Raw genomic sequence first — 26681 nt, forward strand, 5'->3', positions numbered from 1 at the left:
GTGTGTGTGTGTGTGTGTGTACGCGCGCGCGCGCACGAGTCCTCACCCATAGTCAACGGTATTTCGGGGCCTGACTCTGCTGGCTGGAGACCTAGGGGTGTGGAGAGGCCCTAAGCCGTGTCTCTGGGGGAGGGACAGTGGGGCTCCCCTCTCCAAAAGGCTCAAAAATGGGGGACACACCCCATCTGCCTGGCCACGTGACTTGGACTCCCCCCAGAGGGTTGAGAAGAATAGAAAGGGTGGCAGCGACTGCCCCCATGTTGGCTGGATCTTTCAGGAGAGTCTGGGGGTCTGGACCCAAATCAATTATGGAGACGCTAAGGCCAGAGGGAGTTGTGTTTGTAGCGGATGGGACCAAGGTTAGGCATCAGAAAGCACTTGCTCTGGTGAGGTGTGTGCCAGGATACACATCCCATATTTTCTGCTTCTACTCTTCCTCTCCTAATTCACTCCCAGCCCTCACTCCTCCTGCCCCTTTCCAGAGCCTCCCTTGTCCCTCTCACCCTCAGGATCCTAATTCTTTGTCCCCACACCCCTGGAGAGTGCTTCACTTCCCTAACTCAAAGGATTGCTGAAGCTCCGCCCCATGCAAGTGACATCATTGTTTCCAATAGCAACTGAGGATTCTGCAAACCCAACTGCAAAAGCCCCCGGTAGGGATAAAGGAGGGCCATCCCCACACCTAAGTGATGTTCTGAGCAGCGGAGAGAGGAGAAGCCACTCCCTTCCCCTCGGGGTCCCACTCCCTGTCTACCTGCAGTTCTCACCACTAGGCTGACCCCCCCGCCCCACCCACCAGAGTCAAACACAGACACCAAGGGACATCCCTGGTTCTGAGAGACAGGGGCTTGGCTCTTGGCATGCTCCCTTTCTCAACCCCTTCCCTCTTAATGCAAGGGAATCATTGCTGGGGGGCTAACCTACCCATAGCCTGCTGCAGGCCCCCACCTCTCTCTGCTCCAGGATGGAGGTCCACAGTGGAAGGAACCCCAGTCACAGACACACTGACTCCCCCATGGGCTCACCGAAAGATATATTGGGGGGTGCTTGGGAGCCCAGAGGCAGCCCCACCACCACAGGGTCTGTGGCCGGACTCCAAACTTCTGTGGCCTGTAGCCTGTAGCCTGTGACGGGTCAGAGCTTGGAGGCTGTGTGGGTTGGCAGCCAGCAGGGCAACCAGCTCTGGAGTGGCCCAGACAGCTCCAGGACACTTCAGGGAGGAAGGAATTCAGCAGGGGGCTGCAGCCAGAAAGCCTGGCCCCTCCCATCTACCCCCCTCTGCCAGGTGGGAGCTGGAGCAGCCCCTGCTAGCACTGGAGAGGCAGTTTCTAAATATTCAGAAATCCACGAGCTAGTTTTCACACAGCTGGGAGCTTGAAGCTGGCTATGGCGGAAGCAGTTACACCAGGGAAACCGTCAAACCCTGCAAACTCAGCGTGAGATCCCCGCATACCACCACCTCCCCAGGCTGCCGATGCTCCTCGATGCTCGTGCTTTTGTCTCCAGTTTCTGGCACCGGCTCCAAATGTTCAGGGATGGGGTGGAGGCTGTGACTGCCCCCCAGACCTCAGCCCCCTCCCATAAGTGAGTCCCCTCCTGGGTTCTGCCCTCCATTTTACTTTGTGGGTTTCTCCCATCAAGGGGGGGTGCAGCCATACAGAGCCTGGGCCTTGCTTTCCTGCTATGACAGATGGACCTGCCTGGACTTGGATCCCTCTGAATCCTCTTCAGCCAAATTCTGTAGGGAGGACTCAGGGGCCTGGGGTGGTGCCACTGGCCTGGGTGCAGAGTCCTGGGTCTGCCCCAGGCCTCCCCTGGGAAGGTGCTCCTGGGAAGGGAGCTGCGCCCCCCTCCCCCAACGATGCTCCGGAAGGGGCTGTCAGTCACAGGCACAGCCCTGCTAAGCCTCAGTCGATTGGCAGACTGGCCAAGGGGTGGCAGACCACTCAGGGTTCTTCCCTGGGATTCTGGCTGGATCAGAAACTGGGACAAGAACCCATTTCTACATCCTCTCGGAGGTGGCTCCCTGAGAATGGGGGCCCAAGAGCCACTTGTGGACACATTCTGCCAGGAAGAAACCAGTTTGAGAGGAGGCAGCTGCCCACAAGGGAGGAGCGCACACAAGCTTTGCAGGCCCCTTGCCCGTGGCCGCCCCGGGTGCAGAGGACCGGCCTGCATCTGGTGTTCCCTGCTGTGAAGGCCTGCCTCCAGATTAGGACTGGGGAAATGGGGCTGGCTGTCAGACATGGACTGGGTGGAGTCAGGCTCTCTGCCCCTGATGTGGGGAGGCCCAAGGACTCTCACAGAGTCCCGCTTCAGACACCAATGATGCTAGCTTGCTTGCTCTCATGCTGATTTCTGCTCTCACACCTTGATCTGCCTGGTTCTACTGCCCGCCTCCAGCGCCACAAGGTCCCGCCTATGCCTGTTCCTGTCCTCTCTGTCTTGCCAAGTCCCACTGTCCCCAAAGGCCATCTTCCCAACATCACAACGTCCCCTGTAGACCCCAGTGTGGACAAGTGGAGCCTTTAGTTCACTCAGCAGACATTTGCTGAGCCCCTGCTGTGTTCTGGGCACTGCTCCAAGTGCTAGGGTGCAGCAGGGGGACTTAGACAAGGACCCTAGGCCGCGCAGGGCAGCACTACACACTCCAGAGGCCGCGCAGGGCAGCGCTATGTACTCCAGAGGCCGCGCAGGGCAGCGCTACACACTCCAGAGGAGCAGAAACCGGAGTAGGAGGGAGACAGTGACGCGGCCATGTGCTGGTTTTTCACTTGTCTGTGGTCTCTCTGATATGCATCCCTTCAAGGGGGCCCAATGCCTCTCCCCTTGGATATGGGCTGGCCTTGGCGACTTTTGTACTGAAAGGAATGTGGTGGAAGTGATGGTGTGTGACGTCCAAGGGGAGGCTTAGAAAGGACAGCTTCCAACTGGCACTGTCTGTCTAGGGCCATCTGCTCTGGGGCAAGCCAGCCGACTGTCATGCTGTCAGGACATTCACCAGTCCTGCTGGGAGATGCCAGTGTGGAGAGGAGCCCCACGCCAGGAGCCTCCTGCCAGCAGCCAGCACTGACTCGGAGACTCCAGAGGCCCTCCAGCCCCAGCCGAGCCTTCAGATGACCGTGGTCCTGGCTAACATCTTGATTGCCACATCACAGGAGACCTTGAGCCTGAACCACCCTGTCAAGCTGCTTGAGAATTCCTGACCACAGAAACCGTGAGGGACGAGGAATGTTTATTGTAGTTTAAACACTGAGTTTTGGGGTAATGCGTTATGCAGCAACAGATGACTAACTAGTCAATACAGGTTGCTATTTTAGGGTATTCCTCCCCTAAAAGATGTCTGAGAAGATGTCTGAAAAGATGTCTGAAATGATAGGCAAGCCAGGCAAATATCTGAGGAAAGAGTGTTCCCGGAATAGGGAATGGCAAATGCAAAGGCCCTGGGGTGGAAATGTGGCATGGAGCAGAGTGAGTGGGAGGAGGACGGTTGGGGGGGAAGCCAGAGATGTGATTGGCCAGATCCTGGGGCACTGAGTAGACCATGAGGAAGTCTTCAGCCTTATTTTAAGTGAGATGAGAAGCCACTGGAGAGATCAGATCAGGAGAGTCACACAATCCAATGTACTACGAAGCTGTGTGGAGCCGCAAGCGACCAGCCGGTACTTGACGGGGATCGCCGTGTTCCGGCAAAAGCCGCCGGGTGACAGACATGGAATGAGGAGGCAGAGGGGCCACGAATCACTCTCAGGTTTTTGTCCATGGCGGTACTGCTGACTGAGAATGGAAAGGGGCAGGTCCATAGGTCTTTGGAAGTAGCAATCAAGGTTTTAATATTTTTATGAAGTTTCCAGTAAGCACTGTTATAGATTCTGCAAATTTTGATAGGCTGTGTTTTTATTTTCTCTTCTTCTTTTTTTTTTTTTTAAAGATTTCATTTATTTATTTGACAGAGAGAGAGAGACAGCCAGCGGGAGAGGGAACACAAGCAGGGGGAGTGGGAGAGGAAGAAGCAGGCTCACAGTGGAAGAGCCTGATGTGGGGCTCGATCCCAGAACGCCGGGATCACGCCCTGAGCCAAAGGCAGACGCCTAACGACTGAGCCACCCAGGTGCCCCTGTGTTTTTATTTTCGTTCAGTTAGACATATTTTTCCATTCTAATTTCCCTCATGATTTCTTCTTTGATTTATCGGTTATGTGGGACTCTTATTTAATTTTCAAATTTTGGATATTTCCCGGATATATTTCTGCTGTCGATTTTTGCTGTAATTTCAGTATGGTCAGAGAGCACACACTGAGACTTGTTTTCTGGTCCATAGTATGGCTTTTCTTGGTGAATGCTCTATACAGACTAGTGGAAATTGTGTGTTCTAGACTGTTTTCTACGTGGAGCGAGTAATAAATGTAAATGTTTCTCCCTGTGGTTCTGATTAGATCTCCTGGGGACTCATGACGGTGAGTCTTTTCACACGCTTGCTGGCCTTATGTATGTTTTCTTTGGAGAAGCGTCTTTTCACGTCTGTTGCCCGTTTGAATTGGGTTTGTTATCTTCTTAGTATTGAGCTCTAGGGGCTCTTCATACATTCTAGATGAAAGTCTTGTGTTAGATACACGTTTTGCAAATATTTTCTCCAAGTCTCGTCTTTTCATTTTCTTAGCATTGTCTCCAAAGGGCAGTTTTAAAAGTTTTGATGATGTCCAGGGGTGCCTGGGCGGCTCAGTCAGTGAAGCGTCTGCCTTCAGCTCAGGTCATGATCCCAAGTTCCTGGGATCGAGCTCCACGTCGGGCTCCCTGCTCAGTGGGGAGTCTGCTTCTCCCTCTGCCCCTGCCTCTGTTCGTGCTCTCAGATGAATGAACATAGTCTTTAAAAAAGTTTTGATGAAGTCCAGTTATCAAAGGTTTAACTCTTACATTTAGGTCTATGATACCTTTTGAGTTAAATTTTTTTTCGTATGGTATGAGGAAAAATCTAAATTTATCCATTTGTATGTGAATATCCGATTGGCCCAGCACCTCTTGTTGACAAAAATGCAATCCTTTCCCCTTGAACTGCCTGTCTACCTGTAGAACATCAGTTGGCCGGGGCCGCCTGCGTGGCTCCGTCAGTTGAGCGTCTGGCTCTTGGTTTCAGCTCGGGTCTGATCTCAGGGTCGTGCGGTGGAGCCCCTCATCGGGCTCCACACTCAGCAGGAGTCTGCTTGAGATTCTCTCTCCTTCTCCCTCTGCCCCCCACCCTGCGCTCTCACTCTCTCTTTCTCAAATAAACAAATAAATGTGTTTTTAAAAAGAAAATCCACTGGCCTGAGTGAAAGGTTATTTCTAGAACTTCAGGTCTGGTGCATTGGGCTGTGTGTTCATGCCGCGACCACACTGTCTCGATTCCACGGCTTTGCACTAAGTTTTGAAATCAACTAGTGTGAGGCTTCTAACTTCATTCTTTCCAAAGTTTGTTTTGGCTGTTCTGGGTCTTTTGTATTCACATATGAATTTTAAGGTCAACGTGTCAGTTTCTGCTAAGATCTGATAGAGACTGCACTGGATTTGGAGATTGATTTCTGGAAAAGTGCTAGCTTCACAGCACTGAGTACCTGTCTACTTTCAGCAATGCTTCGTAGACTTCATGCACAGGTCCTGCAGTTATTCTGTTAAATTTGTTCCTAAATATTTTGGTCTCTTCACGCAATTATGAATGGAATTGTTTTCTTAATTTCATTTCTGGTCTAATCCGTGGCTAATATGTAGAAATAAAGTTGACTTTTGAGTATGGATCTTTCCAAACTCGTGTTTTCATTCAGCGGGCTTAGTTGTTGTCCTGGGCACTTTCTGCAGGGCCGTGCTGGGTATTAGCGACGGTTTTCCTTCTTCCTTCCCAGCCTGGATGCCTTTCGTTTCTTTTCTTGCCTGAGTGAACGATACAGAACCCGCTCGCCTTGTTCCCAGTTTTACAGGGGCGCCTTTGCTCCCCCACCGCTACGTGCGATGTTAGCTGTAGGGTTTGGCAGGTGGAGGAAGTGCTCTTCTAACCCTCATTTCTTGAGAATACTGACTATGAACTATTGAGTTTTTGTTGAGTTTTGTCAAATGCTTTTTCTGCATCTGTTGAGATGATCGGGTAGTTTTTGTGCTTTCTTGTATTAATATGGTGTATAACATTGATTTTTGGATGTTAAACCAACATCACGTTCCTGGAATAAATTCTACTTGGTCACGCTATACAACCCTTTTTATATGTTGCTGAATTGTTTGCTAGTGTTTTGTAGAGAATTTTTGCATTATATTGGTAGGGGACATTGGTCTGTAGTTTCTTGTGTTGCCTCGGTCTGGTTTTGGTATCGGGTTAATGTTGGCCTTGTAGTTGGGAATTGAGTTGGGGAGTGTTTCCTCCTTTTCTATTTTCTGGAAGAGTTCGTGAAGAATTGGTGTTAATTCTTCTTTAAATTTTTGGTGGAATTCACCAGTAAAAGCCTGGACTTTCTGGGGAGTGGGGGTGTGGAGAACGGAGGAAGATTTTCAAGTCACTATTCCAATTTCCTTACAGGTGTATTCATATTTTCTGTTTCTTCTTGCATCAGTTTTGGGAATTTGTATCTTTTTAAGAATTTGTCCATTTGATCTAAACTGTTTATTTTTTTAAGATTTTATTTATCTATTTGACAGAGAGAGACAGCAAGAGAGGGAACACAAGCGAGGGTAGTGTGAGAGGGAGAAGCAGGCTTCCCGCAGAGCAGGGAGCCAATGCAGTGCTTGATCCCAGGCCCCTGGGATCATGACCTGAGCCAAAGGCAGATGCTTAATGGCTGAGCCACCCAGGCGCCCCTAAACTGTTTGATGTATTGACACAAAGTTGTTCATAATATTCTGTTATGATCCATTTGATTTCTGTAAGGTCAATAGTGATGTCCCCTCTTCTATTCCATTTTTTTTAAGATTTTATTTTTGGGGTGCCTGGGTGGCTCAGTCAGTTGGGCATCTGCCTTCAGCTAAAGTTATGATCCCAGGGTCCTGGGATCAAACCCAGGTCGAGCTCCTTGCTCATCGGGGAGCCTGCTTCTCCCCCTGCTTGTGCTCTCCCTCTATCTCTCTTACAAGTAAACAAATAAAATCTTTTAAGCAATCACACCCAACGTGGGGCTCGAACTCACAACCCTGAGATCAAGAGTGGCACGCTCCACCGACTGAGCCAGCCGGGCGCCTCTCCGCTCATCTATTCTTGATTTTATTTTTTCTTGATCAGTCTAGCTAAATGTCTGTCGATTTTGTTGACCTTCCCAAAGAAACAACTTTCTGTCTCATTGATTTTCTCTGTCATTTTTCTGATTTGTTTCACTTTTTTAACATTTATTCTTTTCTTCTTGTTTTGATTTAGTTTGCTCCTTTCCCCCCCAGCTTCCTAAGGTAGACAGTTGGGTTCTAAATTTTGAGATCTCTCATTTCCTCTGACAGAAACATTTATAGTTCTACATTTCGCTCTCAGCTCTGGTTTAGCTGCGTCCTATATATTTTGACATTTTTGTGGGTTTGTTTTCATCCAGTTGAGAGTGTTTTCCGGGACGCCTGGGTGGCTCAGGTCATGATCCCAGGGTCCTGGGATCGAGTCCCACATAGGTCTCTCTGCTCAGTGGGGAGCCTGCTTCTCCCTCTGCCTCTCCCCCCTGCTCTCTCTCTCTGACAAAGAAAAAAATAAAATCTTAAAAAAGTATTTTCTAATTTCCCTGTGATTTGTCTCAATCCCTGGTTCACCTAAAAGTGTGTTCCTTTAATTTCCCCAATATTTATGGATTTCCAAAATCTTTTTCTTTTTGTTACTTTTTAAAAAAGAGTTATTCATTTATTTAGAGAGAGAGAAAGAGAGAGGGAGGGAGGGACTCAAGCAGACTTCCTGCCTAGCACAGAGCCCAACACGGGGCTTGATCCCACGACCCATGAGATCACCTCCCCAGCCGAAACCGAGAGCCAAAAGTCCAACCGACCGAGCCACCCAGGCACCCCCTTTCCTCTTATTTCTAGTTTTATTCCATTACGATTAAAATACATTGCTTGACTTCAGATATCTTAAATTCACGTAGACTTGTTCCACGAACTGGCATGTGTTCTATGCTGGAGAATGTTCCACACACGAGAAGAGCGCGTCCCCGCTGTGGTTGGGCACAGCGCTTAGACGCTGGTGAGGTCAGGTCGGCTCCTCGTGTCCGCGTCTCTAACCCTCGCTGGTGGTCTGCCTACTTGCTCTATCCATCATCGAGAGTGGGGTATTAAATATTATTTTCGAATTGTCTAGTTCTCTCTTCATTTCTGTAAGTTTTTAAAACAGATTCTACTCATTCGAGGAAGAGAGCGCGCACAGGCATGAGCGGGGGGCAGGAGGGGCGGAGGGAGAAGGAGACTCTGAAGCAGACTCCACACTGAGCGCAGGGCCTGACCTGGGGCTCGACTTCATGACCCTGCGATCATGACCTGAAGCAAAACCGAGTCAGATGCTTCACCGACTGAGCCACCCAGGCGCCCCTATTTCTGTAAATTTTCCCTTCATGTATTTTGTTAGGTGCATATTGGTTATACTGGAAAACGATAAAGCACGAGAACGACCACCATGTGTGAACTGGGCGTTTATACTGATATCAGATGAGATCGACTTTAGAAAAGCAGTGTGACCGAGACAGAGTCCCAGCACCTCCTGCCACAATTCTGAAGGTGTGCCTTTGCTTTCTGGTGTCGGGGTAATGATGGCTGTGGCTGAGCTGCTTTTCCTCTCTCAACTATTTTGAGACTGTCACTGCTCCTTGGAACTCCGAAACCCCACAAGGATATGTCTCGCGCTGGGTATCGCTCCTCCATCCTCCATGGCCTGAAACCAGGTTTTCAGCTACATTTCTTCTGTTAGGCTCCGATGATTTCCTCCCTTCTGCTTCCCTCTTCCTTCCTCCTTCTCGCCTCCACGTACGGCCTGTGGGACCAGCAGCACCCGGGGAGATGTAGGAACTTGAGAACTTCAGGCTTCACCCTAGGACCCCAGAGCCAGAATCTGCATTTTAAGAGGATCTGCAGGTGGTGTGCCTGCACAAGGTCTGGGACGCACTGGGATGGGCCTCTTCATCTTTTCTTTCATGGTATCTTTCTGCCACCACCCCGCTTTTTGTTTTTTTGCTCCATATTCTGGCAGATTTCCACTACTTTCTCCTCGCAGATTAATAACTGAGGTTTTGTCAGCAACAATACTTTTAATTTCCAAGAGCCTCTCTTGTTCCTTTTATAGCCGTCTATTCCCAGTGGATTCAATACCTCCTTCAATGTCTCACGGTGTTTCATCCCATTAAACAAGACTCTCTTTTCAGAGGCACAGCTCTCCTGGCTTATGGGGATCTCTCTTCCAGCAGCTGGTTTCCGTCAACCCCGAATCGGCCTTGGTCGAAGCCTCCCTGGTAAGAGTGGGCCAGGCTTTCCCAGGGGCTGGGGGGCTGCTGGGCAGCTTGTCTGCTCTTGGCCTGGCGTTCTCTCCCTGGCTGTAAGGGCAGCAGACTGCACAGCCCCAAAATGCTAGGGTGAAGGGGACTGGTGGACATGGAGATAAGCTTCCAGGAAGGCCTTGCTGCCCAGCGGTGGGGGGAGTGGTCAGCACACGGCCCGTCGGCAGCTCCTTCAGGGTCAGCCTCACCCGCAGAGAGCCAGGTCACACACAGTCACACCCTCCCAGACACCCAGTGACTCAGGTGAAGGTACAAAAGCCTGACCAAGGCTTGGCGGGCTGCCAGCTGACCGCCCCCTCCCCATCCTATCCAGTGTTGGAGCCCGACAGCGTTCCTGTATCCCGAACTGCACCTCAGCGTCGGCTCCCAGAGAACCCCAGCTGGGACGGCAGTTCCCTGGAGGGGTCCGGGAAAGTAAGATGGGGCCTGGGGTCTGTGTCGGGCCCGCCCCGCTGTTGGTGAGGACCCTGCGCAGGCGGGCACTGGCGCTGAGAGCCCCTGGCCTGAGGCATGTGTGCAACCGTCAAGGCTCGCACACGGGTGGACCAACTGGACGACTGGCGCTGCGCACACTCGTGCCGGACAGGGAGATGGCGGACACCCGGGGGCCAGGAGCAGGCCACGGATGCTGGGCGGGGCCTCTGGTCGCCCACACAGACATTCTCCTCCCCTGCAGGGGTGGTGGGAAGAGCCGAAGCCTTAACACTCAGGACAGCCGGGCCTCAACGACTGTCAGCTGCAGCCCAGGTAGTCCTGTCGAGCCAGGGTCAGAGGCCTACGCGGGGCCCTGGGGCTGCACACGTAGGGTGCAGATGCCCCAGAAGCTTGACACCCGGACTCTTCTAAGCCTCCTGAGCCTGCAGATGTGGCCCCCAGCCACCCTGAGGAGACGATGCAGACATCTGGCTTCCTCCCGAGATCCTGTCTTAGGAACCTTCTCCTCTCTCCCCCACGAGGCCTTTGTGGGGTGGAGCCCAGCAGAACCCAGCCAGTCGGGTTGGCGCCTGGAGGAAAGGCACCCGACCGAGGAGCCTCAGGGTCCTGCCAGCAGATGTTAGGGGAGCTGGGGCTAGGCTGTGCAAGTGGACGCTTGGGGCGTCCGACGAGGGGCTTAGAGCACCAGAGAGGGAAGGCTCTACTCCTGAGATGTTGGATTCGAACCTTCGCGAGGACCCTTAGCACTAGGCTGGAACTCGCCAGGAGACGTGAGGTGGAGGGGGCCGCCGTTGTCTCGGCAGAAAACAATGACAGAACAGGGGGCTCAGGGAAGCTGCGCTGCTGGGCGGATGGGAGGCCCACACACTGACACAAACCCCGGACGCGAGGGCCACCGCTCTGGTAGGGTCCCCATGATCAGCCCGCCGTCCGGTGTGGGAGGCGTCAGAAGTGGGAAAAGCCTCCCCATGGAGCTTGTGGCCCCAGGGGGAGAGTCACACAGGCTGTAACGGAGGAAGGCTGCCACGCCAGCGTCAGGGCACTGGTGTCCCGCACCAGGGCCTAACAGAGACTCACCAGCCAGAGCAAGCACCCATGGCAGAGCAGGACACGGCCTCCACGACTCAGGCCAAGAATGGTCAAGAAACGACCAAATTCCTAGACCTTCTGGAAGGATGGTAGGTTCCAAACCAAAACTGTGGACCAGAGGGAAGAAAAGGGAACTGAGGCCCCAACTGGGAGCTGGAACCTCTCCCCCATCCCCCCCAAGCTGTTCCCAACACTGGCCGCTCAGTCAGAAAGGGGCCGGGGGTGCTGGGACCAGAACACCACAGGGGCAACCTCTCCACCAGCAGCCAGGCCTGGGCCCGGGGGTGGGGCGCAGAGCAGCAGAACCACCCCTGCCCCAGGCTGCAGAGGGAAGGGGAGTCACCCATCCCTGCTCCCCAAACTGTCCCTGGCCGGCACGACCTCCAGTCTCCGCCCAGGCCCCATCTGCCTGGTGCTGGGACAGGCCTGGGCTGGGGTCCTGGACGTGGGCTGCAATCCGGGCACCCAGGGTCCCAGGACAGGCCTGGGCTGACCAGGGAGGGCTCACACTGTCCCAGGACTGTCAGCGGCAACCAGCATGCTGACAGTGCCTGTCCACCGTGTCACACCACCGCAATGGTACTGGCCTGGCTGCAATTCAAGGGGAGAGTTCCAGTCCCCGCTCATCCTGGATGAGAACCAAGCCAGGGCTCTGCGGCCCTGACTCACTCCCAGAACTGCCAACCCCGGGGACTGAGGGGCGGGGACACGGGTTACTCCACCAGGGTAGGGCCTCTCCCATCACTGGTTCCATGGACCAAATGACCCCAGGCCTGCTGGGGACCAACGAGGGCCCTTTGCACTCCAGGCTGTGGGGTCCGGGCGGGAGGCAGAGGTGTGGCGTCCTCGGTGAGGGCAGCGGCCCCCACCTCTGCTCAGCAGAGACCTGAGAACCCCTGGCACCTCGAGCCCTACACGCGGATCTGCTCGCTGAGGAGGGCCAACCACTGGAGCTCTTCTGCAGAGGCACAGATGAGGCAACGAGAGGGAGAGGGACCGTGTCCCTCCCTCACAGGGCGCTGTGTCTAAGGTGCTGCCCCCCCCCCAGCAGCTGAACCATACCTGGGGTGAGGCTGGCGGGGGGGTCATAGCCCCCCAACTTCCCACCACCCCCAACCCACACGCAGCCTGCACTCCTAAAGCTGGCTCCTCTGAGATTCCCTCGGACGCCTCGGCTCCTCTGCCACGCCTGTGGCTGGTTCAGGCTGCTGAATCTTATGTCCCAAGAACCAGTGGGACCAATGCCAGTGGCCTCACGTGGTGGTCCATCAAGCTGAAGTAGAACCGGCCGGGGAGCTGCAGCCCTCGACCAGCCCGCCAGTAGCTTCCAACAGGTCCTGGTGCTCACGTTCCTCCCCTGCTCTCTGGAGGGTCCACCTGTGGGTCCACGGCCCCTGCACTGGGCCCCCGCACCCTGACCTAGGCTGGGGGAGACCCGCTGGCCCCGGCCCCGAGCCCCTGCCTGGCCTTGCTGCTCCGGACCCCATGCCTGCTTTCCCCTCCGGAAAGCAACACAGGGGCACCAGCCCCCTCAAGGCCGTGGAGAGCTGCATGAACTGCAGCCTGCTGCCAAACCCGGCCCCCTGCCCCCACCCCCTCCACTGCAGCCCACATCCCCATGCAAGCTGTGCTCTCCCCAGGGGGAGGACACTCTCTGGACGATGGGTTCAGACGCAGCTGGCTCCTCCAGAGGCTTGCAGGGGACAGGAGACCTGTCCATGCATCCTGACCTGGGCATGAGGGCAGGGTCAGGGTCAGGGCCACGCCCAAAGCCCAGAGGAGGACTTTGCTTCCACCCAGGCTCTGCCAGTCCTTTGCAAACCTCAGAATTGAACCGTGTGCCTTAGGACCCTTCTCTCAGCTGCTCCACGGGCAAGCAGAGGGTCCGGACAGAGGAGGGTTGGCCAAGGTGGACGTCCAAGGCCGGGGTCCTGCCCACGGCTGCTGCTCCTCACCTCTACAGCTGAACAACCGTGCAACCTCTTTTCTACACTAGGTGGGAAAACTACGGAAACCGCTTGCTTTGAAGGGCACGGTTTATTTTTAAATAATTACATCTTTACACCAAGGTTCAAACATAGCAGAGAGAGGGCCCGGGTGCCCTTCACCGCCTCCCGTGAGATTTGCAGCTTACAGATCGTGGGGCGCCACCAAACCAGGAACGGGGGGAGGGAGGACCCCAAAGTGCTTTCTCACAGGTGTGTGCTCCTGTGCCCACCGTGCACTCAAGAGGCAGGACGGGCCCCTCCGAACAAAGCTGTCCCTCAGGTTACCTTCAGAGTCTCTTGATCACGACAGCACTGACTTTTGAAAGACTGCCAAACTCTTTGATTTCCCCCAGAAGGCCGATGGGGGGTGGGGAGGAGGACGGATTTCCAATAAACTCAAGATGCCCTGATTGATCCCTGGCCTGGCCAGTGCAGTTTCTGACCAGCGCATGTCGTGGGAACCGCAACCAGGTGTCCCCGGCTCTGTCCGTGCAAGGGAACTAGAGTCCACACGCCGAGCCGCTCCTGCCATGGGCTGTCCAGGAGTCCCCTCGTGCTCCCGCCCAGCTCTTCACCAGGGTCTCAGGGGGGCCTGAGACAACCCAGTGCGTCAGACACCTGGGGGCGGGCCCAGAACCTGCCCCTGAGCCCGCGCTCCAGGGGAGGGCTCCTGCACTCTCCGCTTGGGAGCCCGGTAACTCGCCCTCTAGACGCCACCGTCTCCCTGCTGACGGGACGTGCAGGGAGGGAAGCATTCGGGCACCGCTGGCGCCACCAGCGGAGGCCTCAGGAACGACCCCTAGCAGGGAAGGGGACCGGAGAGCACGAGGATCTCTCCGGGGCAGGCTCAGACAAGGCGAGGTGCCGAGCGGCAGGCACACGCGGAGATACTACAGCCGGGACTGCAGGACGCAGCGGGCTCACCCAAGGAGCCTGGCCCGCCCAGAGCCGCGCGGGGGCCGAGTGCGAGGGGCGGCGGCGGCGGCAAGCACCCGGCAGGGCCCGGAGCCGAGTAGACCCTCGACCCTCGGCGCTCCGGGCCTGCTCCGCCCTTCCGCGCGTCCCCGGAGAGGAACCGCGCGCACAGCTGGCTGCGGGGGTCGTCATCGGGCCCCGAGGACGGACCCGGAGAGCCGTCGCCCTGCCTGCCCCGACTCCGCCGCGGCTCACCTAGCTCTGGGCGGGGGAGTCCGCCCGAGACGGGGGCCCGGGGCGCCGGCCAACCCCGTGGAGACCGCGCCGAGCCCAGGCCAAGGCTGCGCGCCGGCGGGCGAGCTATGCGCAGGCGCGCGCGGGCAAGCGCGGAGGGCGTGAGGTCACGGCGAAGGTGCGGCCGTGCGCCGGCGCAGTGGGACGTAAACACGCGCGAAGGGGCCGCGAGGGCGGGCGCAGGCGCAGTGGGGGTTAGGAGGGCGCGGCGCAGGCGCATTGGCTGCGCACGCGATGGGCGGGGTGTTGACGGCGCTGCGATGGCTGCCCGCGGGTGTGGGACCAGCGAAGCCCCCGGCCCCTCTCAGAGCCCGGCCTCCTGACGCCGCCAGTGGGCGGGGCCGCCCGGGCCGCCTCCGCCGCTGTCATGTATCCGACGCCGCCGCCGGCGGCGCCGCATCGGGACTTCATCTCGGTGACGCTGAGCCTCGGTCAGAGCTACGACGGCAGCAAAAGCTGGCGGCGGCGCTCGTGCTGGAGGGTGAGGGTCCAGGCCGGAGTCCCGGGGTTCCGGGCCCAGGGGGCGGTGGAGCCGGCCTGCAGCGGTCTTTGGGGCCCGAGCTCTGCGGGGTGGGGGCGGCGCGCGGTTGCCCGCGCTGAGGGCTGTGCCTCGGGGCGGCGAGGCGGGAGCCCAGCCTGGGCCGGCGCTGGACTGTTCCCAGCGGTCTCGGGCTGCAGGGCGTCCGCACCGCAGGCCTGGGCAGATTGGAGGTCCCGCCGGCGGCCGGAGGCCGGGCGCGCCGGGTGCGGGAGTCTCTGCACTGCCCGTGCGGCGGCTCGTCCATCCCTGCCGAGAGCGCACCTCCCCCGGTGCAGAAACCGGGCCTGGGGAGCTACTCTCTGGATTGGCAGCAGTGGGAGAGTTCCCAGTTGTGTGGCTTTCAGTCAAAAGCCTCCTTCTCCTTCCCCCCCCCCCCTTAGAAGTGGAAGCAGCTGTCGAGATTACAGCGGAACGTGATCCTTTTCTTGCTCACGTTTCTGATGCTCTGTGGACTCCTGTCCTACATCAGCGTGGCTGACCAGTGGAGAGGTATCAGCTGCACGTGTGCCTTTACGTGATCTGTGTGTGTCACTGAGGGCTGACCGGGCAGAAACGGTCTCGCAGTCCACCTTAAAGGTCAAGGGGCAGAGCGTTTTTAACCACGTAGCCAGAACGTGGATGTGAGTTTCCCCTTGTGGCTCGGCTTCGTCTTCCTCGGTGTCTGGTGTAAGCCCCGGCATCTCCACCCCCTCTGCCTCGCAGAGAAATCAAGGTCCTGAGGTCGCAAGCTTGGTCCGGGCACATCCCGTGAACTTCCTCACACGTCTCCCCGTGTGTTTGGAAAGGCCCCCCGGGCACACTTCTGGCGAGCATGTAGAGAGTCCTGGGGGATTCCTCTGCTAAGGTCCTGGCCTTCCGCAGGAAGGTTAGGGAGCCGCTGCAGGTGGCTCAGGGCAGTGGCCCGCTTGCTACCCTTGGTAGTCCCGGGAAGGGGCGAGGTTAAGGCCGCGTATTTGTGGGGTGTGGGTTGGGGTGAAGGAGCAGAACTGCCAAGGGCTTTGAAAAAGGTCTGATTCCGTCTGCCCTCCTCAGATTCATTTCAGTGACTTTCCCCGGGTCTCACGATGTCCTTTCGTAAGGAATCACGCCTGCCTAGACGTGCTCCGTGACACACTTTGAACCTCCTCTAGGCTGCGTGGCCTGTTGGGGATAAAACCAGTTCTCCTCTTTAGCTGTGAATGGCCGGTCCGCAGAAGAGCGGAAGATGAGACCAGCAGATCCACCCGTCTTGCCAGCTCCTCAGAAAGCAGATGCTAATCCAGAAGACTCCCCAGGGGTTTTACCTCAGGTACTTCGGGTAAACGACACGTGGGGTCGTCACCGGGGTCCGTCCCGCAGGCATTTCAGAACAGCGTGTGGTGTTTCAAGCAGACGGGGAAGAATTCTTTCTCTCACCACCTGTGTGATGTTTGAACCTCACGCTCCTTGTGCTGGGCTGATGGGATGACACTTGGGGCAGGAAGGAGGAGTACTCTTTCCTTCGTTCTTCTTGGACACCTGCTGGTGCGCCAGATGCTGTGTTCGCTGGCGAGCAAAACAGACCCGTCCCTTCTCTCCAGGAGCCGCGGGCTGGCGGGAGCAGGCAGGTGGCCCGTGGCGAACATCCTGCGAGGAAAAGAGCAGCGGCCGCCGGGAGGGATAAGGCTGGCGCCGGTCCCCTCCGTCAGGGAAGCCTCTGTGAGGATGGGACACTGAATTGCTGCCTGAGGCTGAGAATCCGCTGGCTCTGGGTAGAGTCAGGAGAGCCAGGCTTGAGTTGAATGAAAGTGCCCAAGGCACGGGGAGCAGGGCTTGCTCAGGGAGTTGAGGCTTCAAAGGGTCTGGAGGGGGCAGGGGGCCGGGGTCGGTCCAGGCCGGGCCCTACGGGGCTGCCCTGGCAAGCAGCAGGAGGCCGCTCTCCAAACCGTCTCGTTCAGGGACTGTGTGTAAAAAAGCAGGTTTTCTCCCTCGTAGAGCCGACAGGCGTTTCTTTTACTTCTCGTGGCTACTCTTTTGCACACGGACTCTTCCGTGATTGTAAGGAAAGCAAAGCCAGCCTGCCACGTTTCCCCCACTGAAAGACAAGTTTTCAGAGGTGTTTCGGGAGGCCCGTGATCCGGTCTCTGGTGTCCAGCAGGGGCCCGGACGGTAAGGGGTTTGTTGATATGCACACCTCCCCTGGTCCAGGCCTCCGGACAGGGAGCCCCTTGTGGAGGCCGCTTGGACTTGCTCTCTCGCTCAGACTCCAGTACTGGTCCCCAGACCCAGGTCAGCCTCGGTGCTTTGTTTGGGCCAGACCCCGTTCTCGTGGCCGCGGGGGTCCCAGCTCTGTGTCATTCGGGAACGTCTTCACGGATGCTGTGGCTCCTGAGAAGCAGAGGTTTTCCCGATTCCCAAGGGGGCCTCCTTCCTGTCCTCTGTTGAGGACTGGCCGCTCCCGGGCCCCTGCACTCCGTCCCCGGACCCGGCGCCCTTCCCGTGCCACAGCGTCCCGAGGATAAAGCGCAGGAGTCCCCGGGCACGGGCCCGCGACAGTGTTCTCTGCGGCTCCGTCCGCGGGGACGTGGTCCTGACCCTCTCTTGCTACCTTTAGGGTCTGTGACAGCCTGGAAGCATCCCGGACCAGGAGTTTAACCCACCATCCAGGGCTGCACCAGCCCGTTGGCTCGGTCTCCATCCGGGCTGGTCAGGGCCAGGAGATGACCAGTCAGGATCTCCTGGCCACATCTGCGTGTTGTGATGAAAGGCGAAAGGAATTTGCTCTGGGGCCGTGTGCTGCTAGCCAGTTCACCGCTCGGGGTTGGGCCTGGCAGGGGGAGTGTCCCGGGGGGGGAGGGGCAAAAGGAATAGCAGCCCACAGGCAATTGAACTGTTCTCACCGGTGACTTTTATCTTTATCTAGAAGCCTCAAAGGCATTTCCGACGGGGACCACCCAACCTGCAGATTCGAGCCCCCAGTAAGGACTCCAGGGACCGGAGGCAGGATGACACCAAGCAGAGGGACGAGATGGTGGGCGACGCTCGTCAGGAAGAAAACACACACAGAACAGTGGTCAGGTACGTGGAGCGTCAGAGAGGAGGGAGCACATGCAGAAACGTCGAGGCCAGTGTGTCTGACGTTTTCTGAAAACCAGAGAGGAGGAGAATGAGCACGATGTCTAAAGTACCTTTTGCTTTCAAAGCAGGCAGGATCCAGAGTGGGGACCGTGGTGGGGGCGGGGCCCTGCCTTCTCCTGCTTGTCCGGCCTGGAGTGGAGGGCGGCAGGGAGCCCCGCCGGGTGGCAGGGACCTTGGAGAGTTTGCCTGTCCGCCCTCAAGCTGGCTGACTGCTCCCCCTTCTCTCCCTGAAGCTGGAGGGGAGCGGTGATTGAGCCGCAGCCCGGCACCGAACTCCCTTCAAGAAAGGCAGAGGCCCCCCCCAGGCCTTCGTCCCAGGCCCCCAGGATTCAGAGCCAAGCAGGTAAGGCCCCACCTGCACCCTGTTGGGCCTCACCTGGACATTCTGATGGAGAGGGCGTGTGGACGCCCGATGAGCGTGCAGCGCGTGCGGTGGAGCGCCTGCTGTCCCTCCGAGTGCTGGTCACCCTCTGACAGCCGGGCGGGCCGCAGATCTCTTGAGAGCCTTGGGGATGACACGGGGCTCCTTGGTGGCCCGTCACTGCAGCCGCGGGCTGCCCGTGTGGGCGGGAGGCTCGTTTCCCCGTCTCCTGGCCTGCGTCCGTGCCACGTTGCGGGGGTGGGGCGGCGCCTGGGGAACGTGGAGACGCACCCGCCGCCTGCGTCTCCACCCAGGCCCCACGGGTCCGAGCAGGCGTGCGGGGTCCTGCGTAGCGGCACCAGCGGTGGGGGGACCTTCTGGGCGCGGGCGCTTCGTGAGCCCCGAGCGGCTTGTCTGCTTCGGTTCTCACGGTGCCCTCTGAGGTCACCCGTCGGTCGTATCCCCGTTCCACGGATTGGAGAACTGAGGTTAGGCCAGTCACGGCCAAGGCCACGTGCCTGGTGGCACGGGGGACCGCGCCAGGTCAGCGAGTCTGCGGCTTAGGCTGTGACCCACCGGGCCGGTCCCGGTGACCTGCTGTCTTCCTTCCAGCCCCCCCGAACGAGCGTCAGAGGGCCGTGATCGACGCCTTCCGCCACGCGTGGGCCGGATACCGCAAGTTTGCCTGGGGCCACGACGAGCTGAAACCTGTGTCCAGGTCCTTCAGTGAGTGGTTTGGCCTGGGCCTGACGCTGATCGACGCCCTGGACACCATGTGGATTTTGGGTCTGAAAAAAGGTATCTGCTCGTTCCCTAGCACACGGCCAAGTTCTCCTCGGGTGACACTCGGGCGAGCGAGCGAGCCGTGATCGGGAGGGGGTAAACGCTGCTGTTCCCATCTGGCATGCTCTCCCTTCTCGTGGGTGACAGGAGCAGACGTGCTGGGCGTGGGCAGTTGCTTTGCTGCTTGATGTCGGGCACCCGGGGACGCTCGGGACACCCGCTGAGGACCTGGGCCGCGGCGTCCAAGGGTGGTTCCTCTGTTGCAGCCGCGAGGGGCTCTGTGGCGGGAGGTGGCGCGTGGTCCGATAGGCTGTCAGCACCCCGGGTCTCTCCCTCGGGTCCTCCTTACTCCACGCGGGTCGGGTGGCGTGGAGATCACGGGTCTTTGGTTATTTCTGAATTGATATTTTAAAGTCCGTTATAAGTTGTCTGAGGAGGCCCAGGACTTCCGCTGGGTTACTCACGCGGCCCTTTGTACCGTGATTTTCCACCGTCGCCCGCCTGTGCTCACGAGCGCTCGCCGGCTCCCTTTTCTCTGCGCATGTAAAGACGCCGCAGGACACGTGTGGCGAGCCTGCGGGAGAGAGAGAGACACGAGAATGCACGGAGCCCCCGAGCGAGAGGTCTCGGGGGCGTGCTAGGACCAATCACTGAGCTGTCCCCCCTCCCCACGCTGTTCGTGTCACAGACTTTGAAGAGGCCAGGAAGTGGGTGTCTAAGAAGCTGCGGTTTCAGAAAGACGTGGACGTCAACCTGTTTGAGAGCACGATCCGCGTCCTGGGCGGGCTTCTGAGCGCCTACCACCTGTCCGGGGACGAGCTCTTCCTGAGGAAGGCCGTGAGTGTCCCGGGGAGAGGAATCCCGAGCGAGCGTGAGCCTGCGCGTGGCTGTTGCTCGGCTCCAGGGATTCGGGGTGGGGTGGGGAAGGGGTGTCTGTCCCCAGTTCTTCCTGCTCCGAACCCGCGTTTCTGCACGTGCGCGTGCGCGGGCATCGCACTGCCAGTCGTCACCGCGACGGGCAGGGAAATTCTCTCGGGGCTCCTCGAGGCCAGCTGGGTTTGGCTGCGTGGAGCATCGCGGCCATGTGAAGCCAGTAAAGCCCCGTGTCCGCGTCACGGGACGGAGACGGGGGACGGTTTGGCGGCGTGGAATGGAAGCAAGGCTGGCGTGTGGCACCGAACCTTGATTCCTCGCTGTGTCGCGTATCAGGAGGATTTTGGGAATCGGCTCATGCCTGCGTTCCAGACGCCCTCCAAGATCCCATACTCCGACGTGAACATCGGCACTGGGGCCGCCCACCCGCCCCGCTGGACCTCGGACAGCACGGTGGCCGAGGTCACGAGCATTCAGCTAGAGTTCCGGGAGCTCTCGCGCCTCACGGGCAGAAAGAAGTTTCAGGTACGGAGGGGCCGGGCTGCTGGCCGGAACTCTGGCGGGCTGGCGTGCGCGTCAACCATGGGCCGCCCTGAGATCCCCCTACCGTTTCCTTTCTCGTTCCCCGTTTCTCCTTAGCAGGTGGCGCTTTCTGTGTGATAATGGAGGCCAGGGCGTCAAGTCGGTGCCGGGGGGTGGGGGGAGGGGCTGAGTCCTCGCCCTGGCCCTGCCCTGCTGCAGGCCCGTGTCCTTAGGGTCCCAGCTGCCAGCCTCTCACGTGCCGCGGGGCGGGGGGTGGGGTGGGGGGTGGGGGCCGGCAGCGCCCAGGGGGCGGTCTGCGCCAGGTGGCACCTGCAGGGAGTGGCGTCCGGGCCAGGTGGCGTGAGGCGCGGAGAATGGAGCCGTGCTGGTGTTTCTCCGACTCGCCGGCCCGTGGCTGCCACTTCTTGTCAGTGAGTCCTCGGCCCTGTTGGGCGGTTCCGCTCTCCTCGCGGGGGAGCATCTGGACTCGGCACAACGTGCCGGCGGTTCTCCTCTTTCCTTAAAAAGCGGAGATGTGATTGACACATTGAGAAATTGTGGCTCTTGTGTACGTGGGCGTGGCACTATGTTCCCACGGGTGCAGCCGGTGCCACGCTTTGCCCCCAGAACGCCATCATCCCTTCAGCAGCGAGCCAGCGCCCGCGAGCGCTCCCTTCCGCGCGTGTGTGCGGCGGGGGACTTTCTCTGTCGGGAGCGTCCCGCGTGGGTGAGGTCCTGCGGCCGCGTCGGACTTGTTTGCCGCGTGTGATATGCACATCCACGTGGAAGGCGCCCACGGAATACATCTGTGTCGTGGCGCGCGTCCCGCTCGTCTCTTCTCGCGGCCGGCGGCACCCTGGCGTGTGGACGGAGCCGTGCCGTCTCGGCGCTGGCCGGCGCCTGCGTGTTGGGTTGTCTCCGATGTGGGGGTCGCGAGATGAGCGCTCCTGGGAGCAAGTTCCCACCACGCTCGGGCTCCGGCTCTTCTACAGCGGCCGGCGCGTTGCCGCTCGGTGAGCCTTTGGTGACGACCGTCGTGGCGGGCGCATAGGGTGCCTCGCTCCGCGTTTGATTTCTGTAGCGATGATGCGCGGCGTTTTCCAAATGCTTGGTGGCTCCGCGCGTGTGTCCCGCGGAGACGGGCGTGCGGGGGCCTTTCCCCGCCTGTGGACGGAGCCGCGGTCTTCCCGTCGTCGGTTCATAGTCATAGTCCAGCAGCTCAGCTTGTGTCCGCCCGCTCCTCAGGCGTCAGGCAGGTGCCTGCCCGGGGCCGGGTCGTCATGGTTTCAGTGCACCAGACAGGACTCCGTAGATGGGTGTGGGCGTGCGTGTTGGGTCCTGAGCGCGGGGTCCTGAGCGTGGTGACAGAATGCACACTGAGCCGCGGAGCAGAGGTGTGGGGTGCCGCCTAGGCCAGGCAGTGAGCTCGGAGGAGCTGAGGTGGGTTGGGTGGGTTGGGTCTTGAAGGGCACGCAGGAGCTCACTGGCGGGGGGAGGAGGAGGATGAGCCTCGAGCCCGGGCGTGGCAGTGGACATGCCTGCCTCCCCTACAGCAGGCGGGAGCAGCCGGCCACGCCTGGGCAGTTCGTCGTGGGGACCAGGGCTGTGGTCTTCAGACACAGTCCCCCCGTCCGGAGGATGAGTCGGGCCCTGTCATCGGGGCCCGTGTCACCTGCCCGCCCCGCGAGGCGGCCCGCGCGCGCGTCAGGGTGCGGGCCTGGTCGCTGCGCGGCCTCGGCCAGCCTCAGAAGCCCGTGTCGGGCAGCTGGGCCGAGGGACGCCGTGGGCCGGATGCCAGCCTGCTCTCTCCTCCGCGGGGAGCGGGTGGGTTAGGTGGGGGCGAGCCCACGCAGCCCTCTCTGCAGCTCGCGCCCCCGCTCACCCCCTCCCCCGTTGTGTGCCCCAGGAGGCCGCGGAGGAGGTGACGAGGCACGTACACTCCCTGTCGGGGAAGAAGGACGGGCTGGTGCCCATGTTCATCAGCACTCACAGCGGCCTCTTCACGCACATGGGCGTGTTCACGCTGGGCGCCAGGGCCGACAGCTACTACGAGTACCTGCTGAAGCAGTGGATCCAGGGAGGAAAGAAGGAGACCCAGTGAGGCTGGTTTCCGCTGCGTCAGGCGGGGTCCCTGCGGCTCCCCTCGTTTCGGGTTCACGGGCAAGAGGGCCGCAGCCGAGCCAGGCCCGGCCCAGACTCGGCCCCTCCGCGGGAGCGTGCTTCTTCCCGGCACGGCCTTTGTGCCGAGGAGGGGGGACCTGGCTGGTCGCCGAGGCCCACGGCTCCTCAGTGCCAGGCGGGTCTCGGGGTCTGGGCCTGGCCGCGGGGCCCCCGGCTCACTGGCGGAGCGGTCTTCCTCGGGGTCGTGGAGGCCACTCTGCGCACGCGCTCCCCAGCAGAAGGCGGCCAGGAACACCTGGGCCTCCCCGCGCTTCCTGTAGGGCTCCCCGAACATGCCCTTCCCCCGAAGCGGCCAGATCCACGGCTGCGTCGTTCGGTGTGGAAGACAGAGCTCAGCCTCGTGAGGGAACTGGAAATCCCCAAAGTCTCGAGCCCAGGGGTGGCCGCCACCCAACACCCCTGGGGCGCAGCTCCGGGCTGACCCCTGCGGGCGGAGACAAGGGCGTCCCATCTGGGGAGCCTGAGGGGAACGTCGGGGCCTGGGGCTCTGCAGAGGCTGGTCTGGGGTGGTCCCTCGGGGCGGCTGAGAGGAGCGGCCCTGTTCAGGGGAGCCGAAGGCACAGCCCTACGCCCCACGCCGACGGGCCGGGCCGCGAGCCTCCAGCTCCGGGCTGGCCGCTCCTGGGGGTGGGGCTGAAGGGGCCTGAGCTGACGGGGCTGCCGCTCCGCCCAGGTTACTGGAAGACTACCTCGAGGCCGTCGAGGGGATCAAGAAGCACCTGCTGCGCAGGTCTGAGCCCAGGAAGCTCACCTTTGTGGGGGAGCTCGCCCACGGCCGCTTCAGCGCCAAGATGGTGAGCGCGTGCACGATCCCGGGGGGGGGGGAGGGGCGGGGCGAGGCGGGGGCTTCAGCGCCCACCCGTGTGTCCTGGGCCCCGACGGGTTCGTGAGTCAAGACTTTGCAGAGAGCAGTGAAATTCTGGCCATGGGGCGGGCGGCTGGGCTGCGTGGCCTGGGCTGTCCCCACGACGGCAGGGGGAGCTGAGGGGGAGCCGAGGTCTCCGATGGGCCCCGGCCCCTCCCCCAGGGTCCCAGCTCCCCGCCTCCCGGGACCCTCCCTTTTCCCTCTCCCCTGGGCCTAGCCTCTGGTCTCCTGCCAGCGGTACTGCGGTGCCCCGTCGGTGTTTGTGGGGTCGGGCGGAGGGTCGGGTGGGGGTGTGGGGGAGACCCGGGTCAGCATCTGCTCCCCCGGGAGGCGGGTGTCCTGCCACCAGCTTCTCCCCTGCTCACGTCGAGCCCCAAGTGCTGGGCCTGTAGTTGAGTCGCTTGCCCGAGCGGACCCTGAGGCGTCCCCGCTCGGGCTCGTTGACTCGTGGGGATGCGGGAGACCCGAGACGGCGGCCGACCCCGTGTTGCCGCCCCCCGCCCCCTGCGGCCACAGACTCAGCAGTGGTGAGGACACGCTCTGATTTCAGGACCACCTGGTGTGCTTCCTGCCAGGGACGCTGGCTCTGGGCGCCCACCACGGCCTGCCCGCCGACCACATGGAGCTGGCCCGGGCGCTCATGGACACCTGCTACCAGATGAACCGCCAGATGGAGACGGGGCTGAGCCCCGAAATCGTGCACTTCAACCTGTACCCCCAGAGCGACCACAAGGACGTGCAGGTCAAGGTGAGCCGGGGCGGGCTCTGGGCGTGGGGGGGCGCCGTCGGGGCCTCGCCTGAGCTCAGCCCGTGTTTCCCGCCCCCGCCGTGCCCCCCAGCCGGCCGACAGGCACAACCTGCTGCGGCCCGAGACGGTGGAGAGCCTCTTCTACCTGCACCGCCTCACGGGGGACCCCAAGTACCAGGACTGGGGCTGGGAACTACTGCAGAGCTTCAACGCGTACACACGGGTGAGCTGCCGCCGCCGCCGCCGGTCGTGCCCCGGCTCCTCGCTCCTCGCCGGCCGCCTCTCCCCGGGCCGTGGGGGGGGGGGGCAGGCTCGCCGCAGCCTGGGGAGTTCGGGGGCATCCCTCGGTCCTGTCTCGAGGGACCAGGCTCTGTGGGGAGGGCCCCCGCTGTGGCCCCGTGAGCTCGGGGCGCATCGCGTCCTTCCCGGATCCTCCCCGTGGCCGGGGCGGTGCTTCTCCGCCCGGCGTGGCCTTCGGGGCCACCGCCCCCCACTGTGCTCGGGGCCCTGCCCCCCGTCCTGCCGTCGGGGGCCGTGGCTCCGGGAAGGTCACGCCCTGTCCGGGGCCCACCACCCACCCTGGCAGAGCCACAACTTGACCTCTGCTCTGTGGTGTGTGAGGCGGTGGGTTCCGGACTCCTCAGGGGACGTCGGGGCCTTCGGGAGGCAGCGCTTTCCGTCGGGTCCCTCGAGGGCGGCCGGCGTCTCTGCGGGGGTGTCTCGAGGAACTGGGGCTGACCTCCAGGCGGGCCGGTCCCCTGGTGGACCTGGGGGTCACCGCCCCCAGGCCCTGGCCTGGGCCGCGCGCGCCCGGTGGCGAGGCCGGGAGACTGGGGGAGGGGGCCGTCTGGCTGCCGGGCCCATGCCCCCAGGGCCGAGCCCAGTGCGGGGAGCCGGCTGTGCCCGCAGCGGTGACGCCGCGGTGACGCCGCGGTCTCGGCTTTGCTCAGGTGCCCTCGGGCGGCTACTCCTCCATCAGCAACGTCCGGGATCCCCTCAATCCCCAGCCCAGGGACAAGATGGAGAGCTTCTTTCTGGGGGAGACCCTCAAGTACCTGTATCTGCTGTTCTCCGACGACCCAGACCTGCTCAGCCTGGACGCCTACGTGTTCAACACCGAGGCTCACCCCTTGCCCATCTGGGCCCCGCCTCGGGGGGCCTGACTCCTCTGCGGGCAGTGCCCAGGGGGTTCACAGGTCTTGTGTTTGTGGAAGCCTGTCAGCGGAGTCCTGTTTGGGTAGGTCCACTGTCCTTGGACCTTGGCCCTGCAGTGTCCACTCCGCCGGCTGCCCGTGTTCCTGGCCAGGGTGATGACAGACGCCAGGGGGTCCCTGGGCCTCAGCATCTCAGGGCCTCACGGGTGGTCAGGGCAGCTGGGCATTCTGTGTGAGCTTTTCACGAGGATCGTATTGTAAGGTCAGCACCATGAATCACGGTGGTCCTGTCCACTAGGGGGCCTCCTGCTTCCCGAGGAAACTGGAATCATGACTCACATTCCTGGTAACTGAACGTCTTCCCGTGAGCCGGTGCCCGGGCTTCGTGTTGGTCCCACATCCCTCGTCGTCTCCCGGGGCTGCGCTGGGGCCCCCCATCTTGCTGAGACAAGAACTGAAGGGACAGCCCGATATGGGGCTCAGCCTGGGGTCTCAGAGCCTGGGACCTGCCCTGACCCGAGGGTCTGGGGGCGCCTGTGACCTCCTGCGAATCTAGGCACCTGGCGGGCTGTGATGTTTACACGTTGGACTCAGGGATCCTCCCCTAGCCCTGCAGAGGCTGGGAGGGGCGGGTGGGCGAGTTTGTCCTGCTCCTGGACCACCCGGTAGGATGGACTTTACAGGCAGCATAAAGCAGATTTGCTCTGACGCTTCCGTGTGTGAGACCCCGCGTCTCCTCAGCTGTGATCGGAGTCCGGCCACATGTAGCTCGCGCCCCATGTTCGGAGGTCAGGACTCGCACCGTGACTGCAGCCCGGAGACCCGGGATGGGGCGTGTGGACACTCTGCGCCTGTTCACCCGGTCCTGGGCTCCATGTCTGCCGGCAGGGGCGTGCCTGTCCCTCCACGGGAGCCTGCCGCTTCCTTCCTGAGCCCCGACGCAGGTGCTCTTCCAGAGACGAACCTCGGCCAAGTGGCCCCACAGGACAGGTGCAGGTCCTCCCTGTGTGAGAGCCCTGAGCAGCCCGTTGCCTCTGTCGTTTCTAGAAGATCCCCCTTCCCAGAGCAGCCAGGGCCTCTTCTGCTGGTGGACACCATCTCTGCGAGGGTCCAGGCTCCCAGTGCCTGGCAGGACCTGGGTTCTTGGCCACGTTTCCTGGTGTTCCAGCACCTCAGGTGTCCAGGGGCCACTCTTGGGGCTGCCTTCCACTCGACCCCCGGTACTGTGTCTTTTGTGCCTGCGATGGGGTGCAGGGCCTGTCTCCGAAGTGGGCTCCATCCCCCCATTGCTGCACAGCTGCCCCTCCACACGCACGGGCAACAGGACAGGACGGGGAAGGTGCCCACCCTGGAGGTGGGGCTGTGGCCCC

At 60.5% G+C, this 26681-nt stretch overlaps 1 protein-coding gene across 3 annotated transcripts; it reads left to right on the top strand.

The window, feature by feature from the left end:
• Positions 1-14410: 14410 nt before the first annotated feature.
• On the top strand, positions 14411-26019 carry MAN1B1 (mannosidase alpha class 1B member 1). Of its 3 annotated transcripts, none has more exons than XR_006780714.2 (13): positions 14411-14668; positions 15901-16016; positions 17610-17764; positions 18058-18167; positions 18798-18983; positions 19657-19805; positions 20178-20366; positions 22270-22460; positions 23218-23338; positions 23960-24157; positions 24249-24380; positions 25108-25394; positions 25610-26019. XR_006780714.2 is itself a non-coding variant. In XM_045803738.2 (13 exons), the coding sequence occupies exons 1-13, from the start codon at positions 14555-14557 to the stop codon at positions 25318-25320; spliced, it is 1983 nt and encodes a 660-aa protein (XP_045659694.2). In that variant the 5' UTR covers positions 14422-14554; the 3' UTR covers positions 25321-25455. The 3 variants fall into 3 exon arrangements, 2 of the variants coding, with proteins under 2 accessions (XP_045659693.2, XP_045659694.2); XM_045803738.2 differs by lacking the exon at positions 25610-26019 and adding an exon at positions 15109-15217 and having other exon boundaries at positions 14422-14668; positions 25108-25455; XM_045803737.2 differs by lacking the exon at positions 25610-26019 and having other exon boundaries at positions 25108-25455.
• The last annotated feature ends 662 nt before the right edge of the window (positions 26020-26681 follow it).

This window comes from Ursus americanus, chromosome 18, assembly GCF_024610735.1.
Source record: "Ursus americanus isolate L20-20 chromosome 18, mUrsAme1.1.p, whole genome shotgun sequence".
NCBI classification, from domain to species: domain Eukaryota; kingdom Metazoa; phylum Chordata; class Mammalia; order Carnivora; family Ursidae; genus Ursus; species Ursus americanus.

Excerpts from the sequence above, each read along its gene's own strand:
- MAN1B1 (XM_045803737.2), top strand. The coding sequence starts at position 14,422 with ATGGGCGGGGTGTTGACGGCGCTGCGATGGCTGCCCGCGGGTGTGGGA. Across the intron at positions 18,168-18,797 it reads CAGGATTCAGAGCCAAGCAG|CCCCCCCGAACGAGCGTCAG; the intron begins GTAAGGCCCCAC and ends TCTTCCTTCCAG. Across the intron at positions 24,158-24,248 it reads ACAAGGACGTGCAGGTCAAG|CCGGCCGACAGGCACAACCT; the intron begins GTGAGCCGGGGC and ends CGTGCCCCCCAG.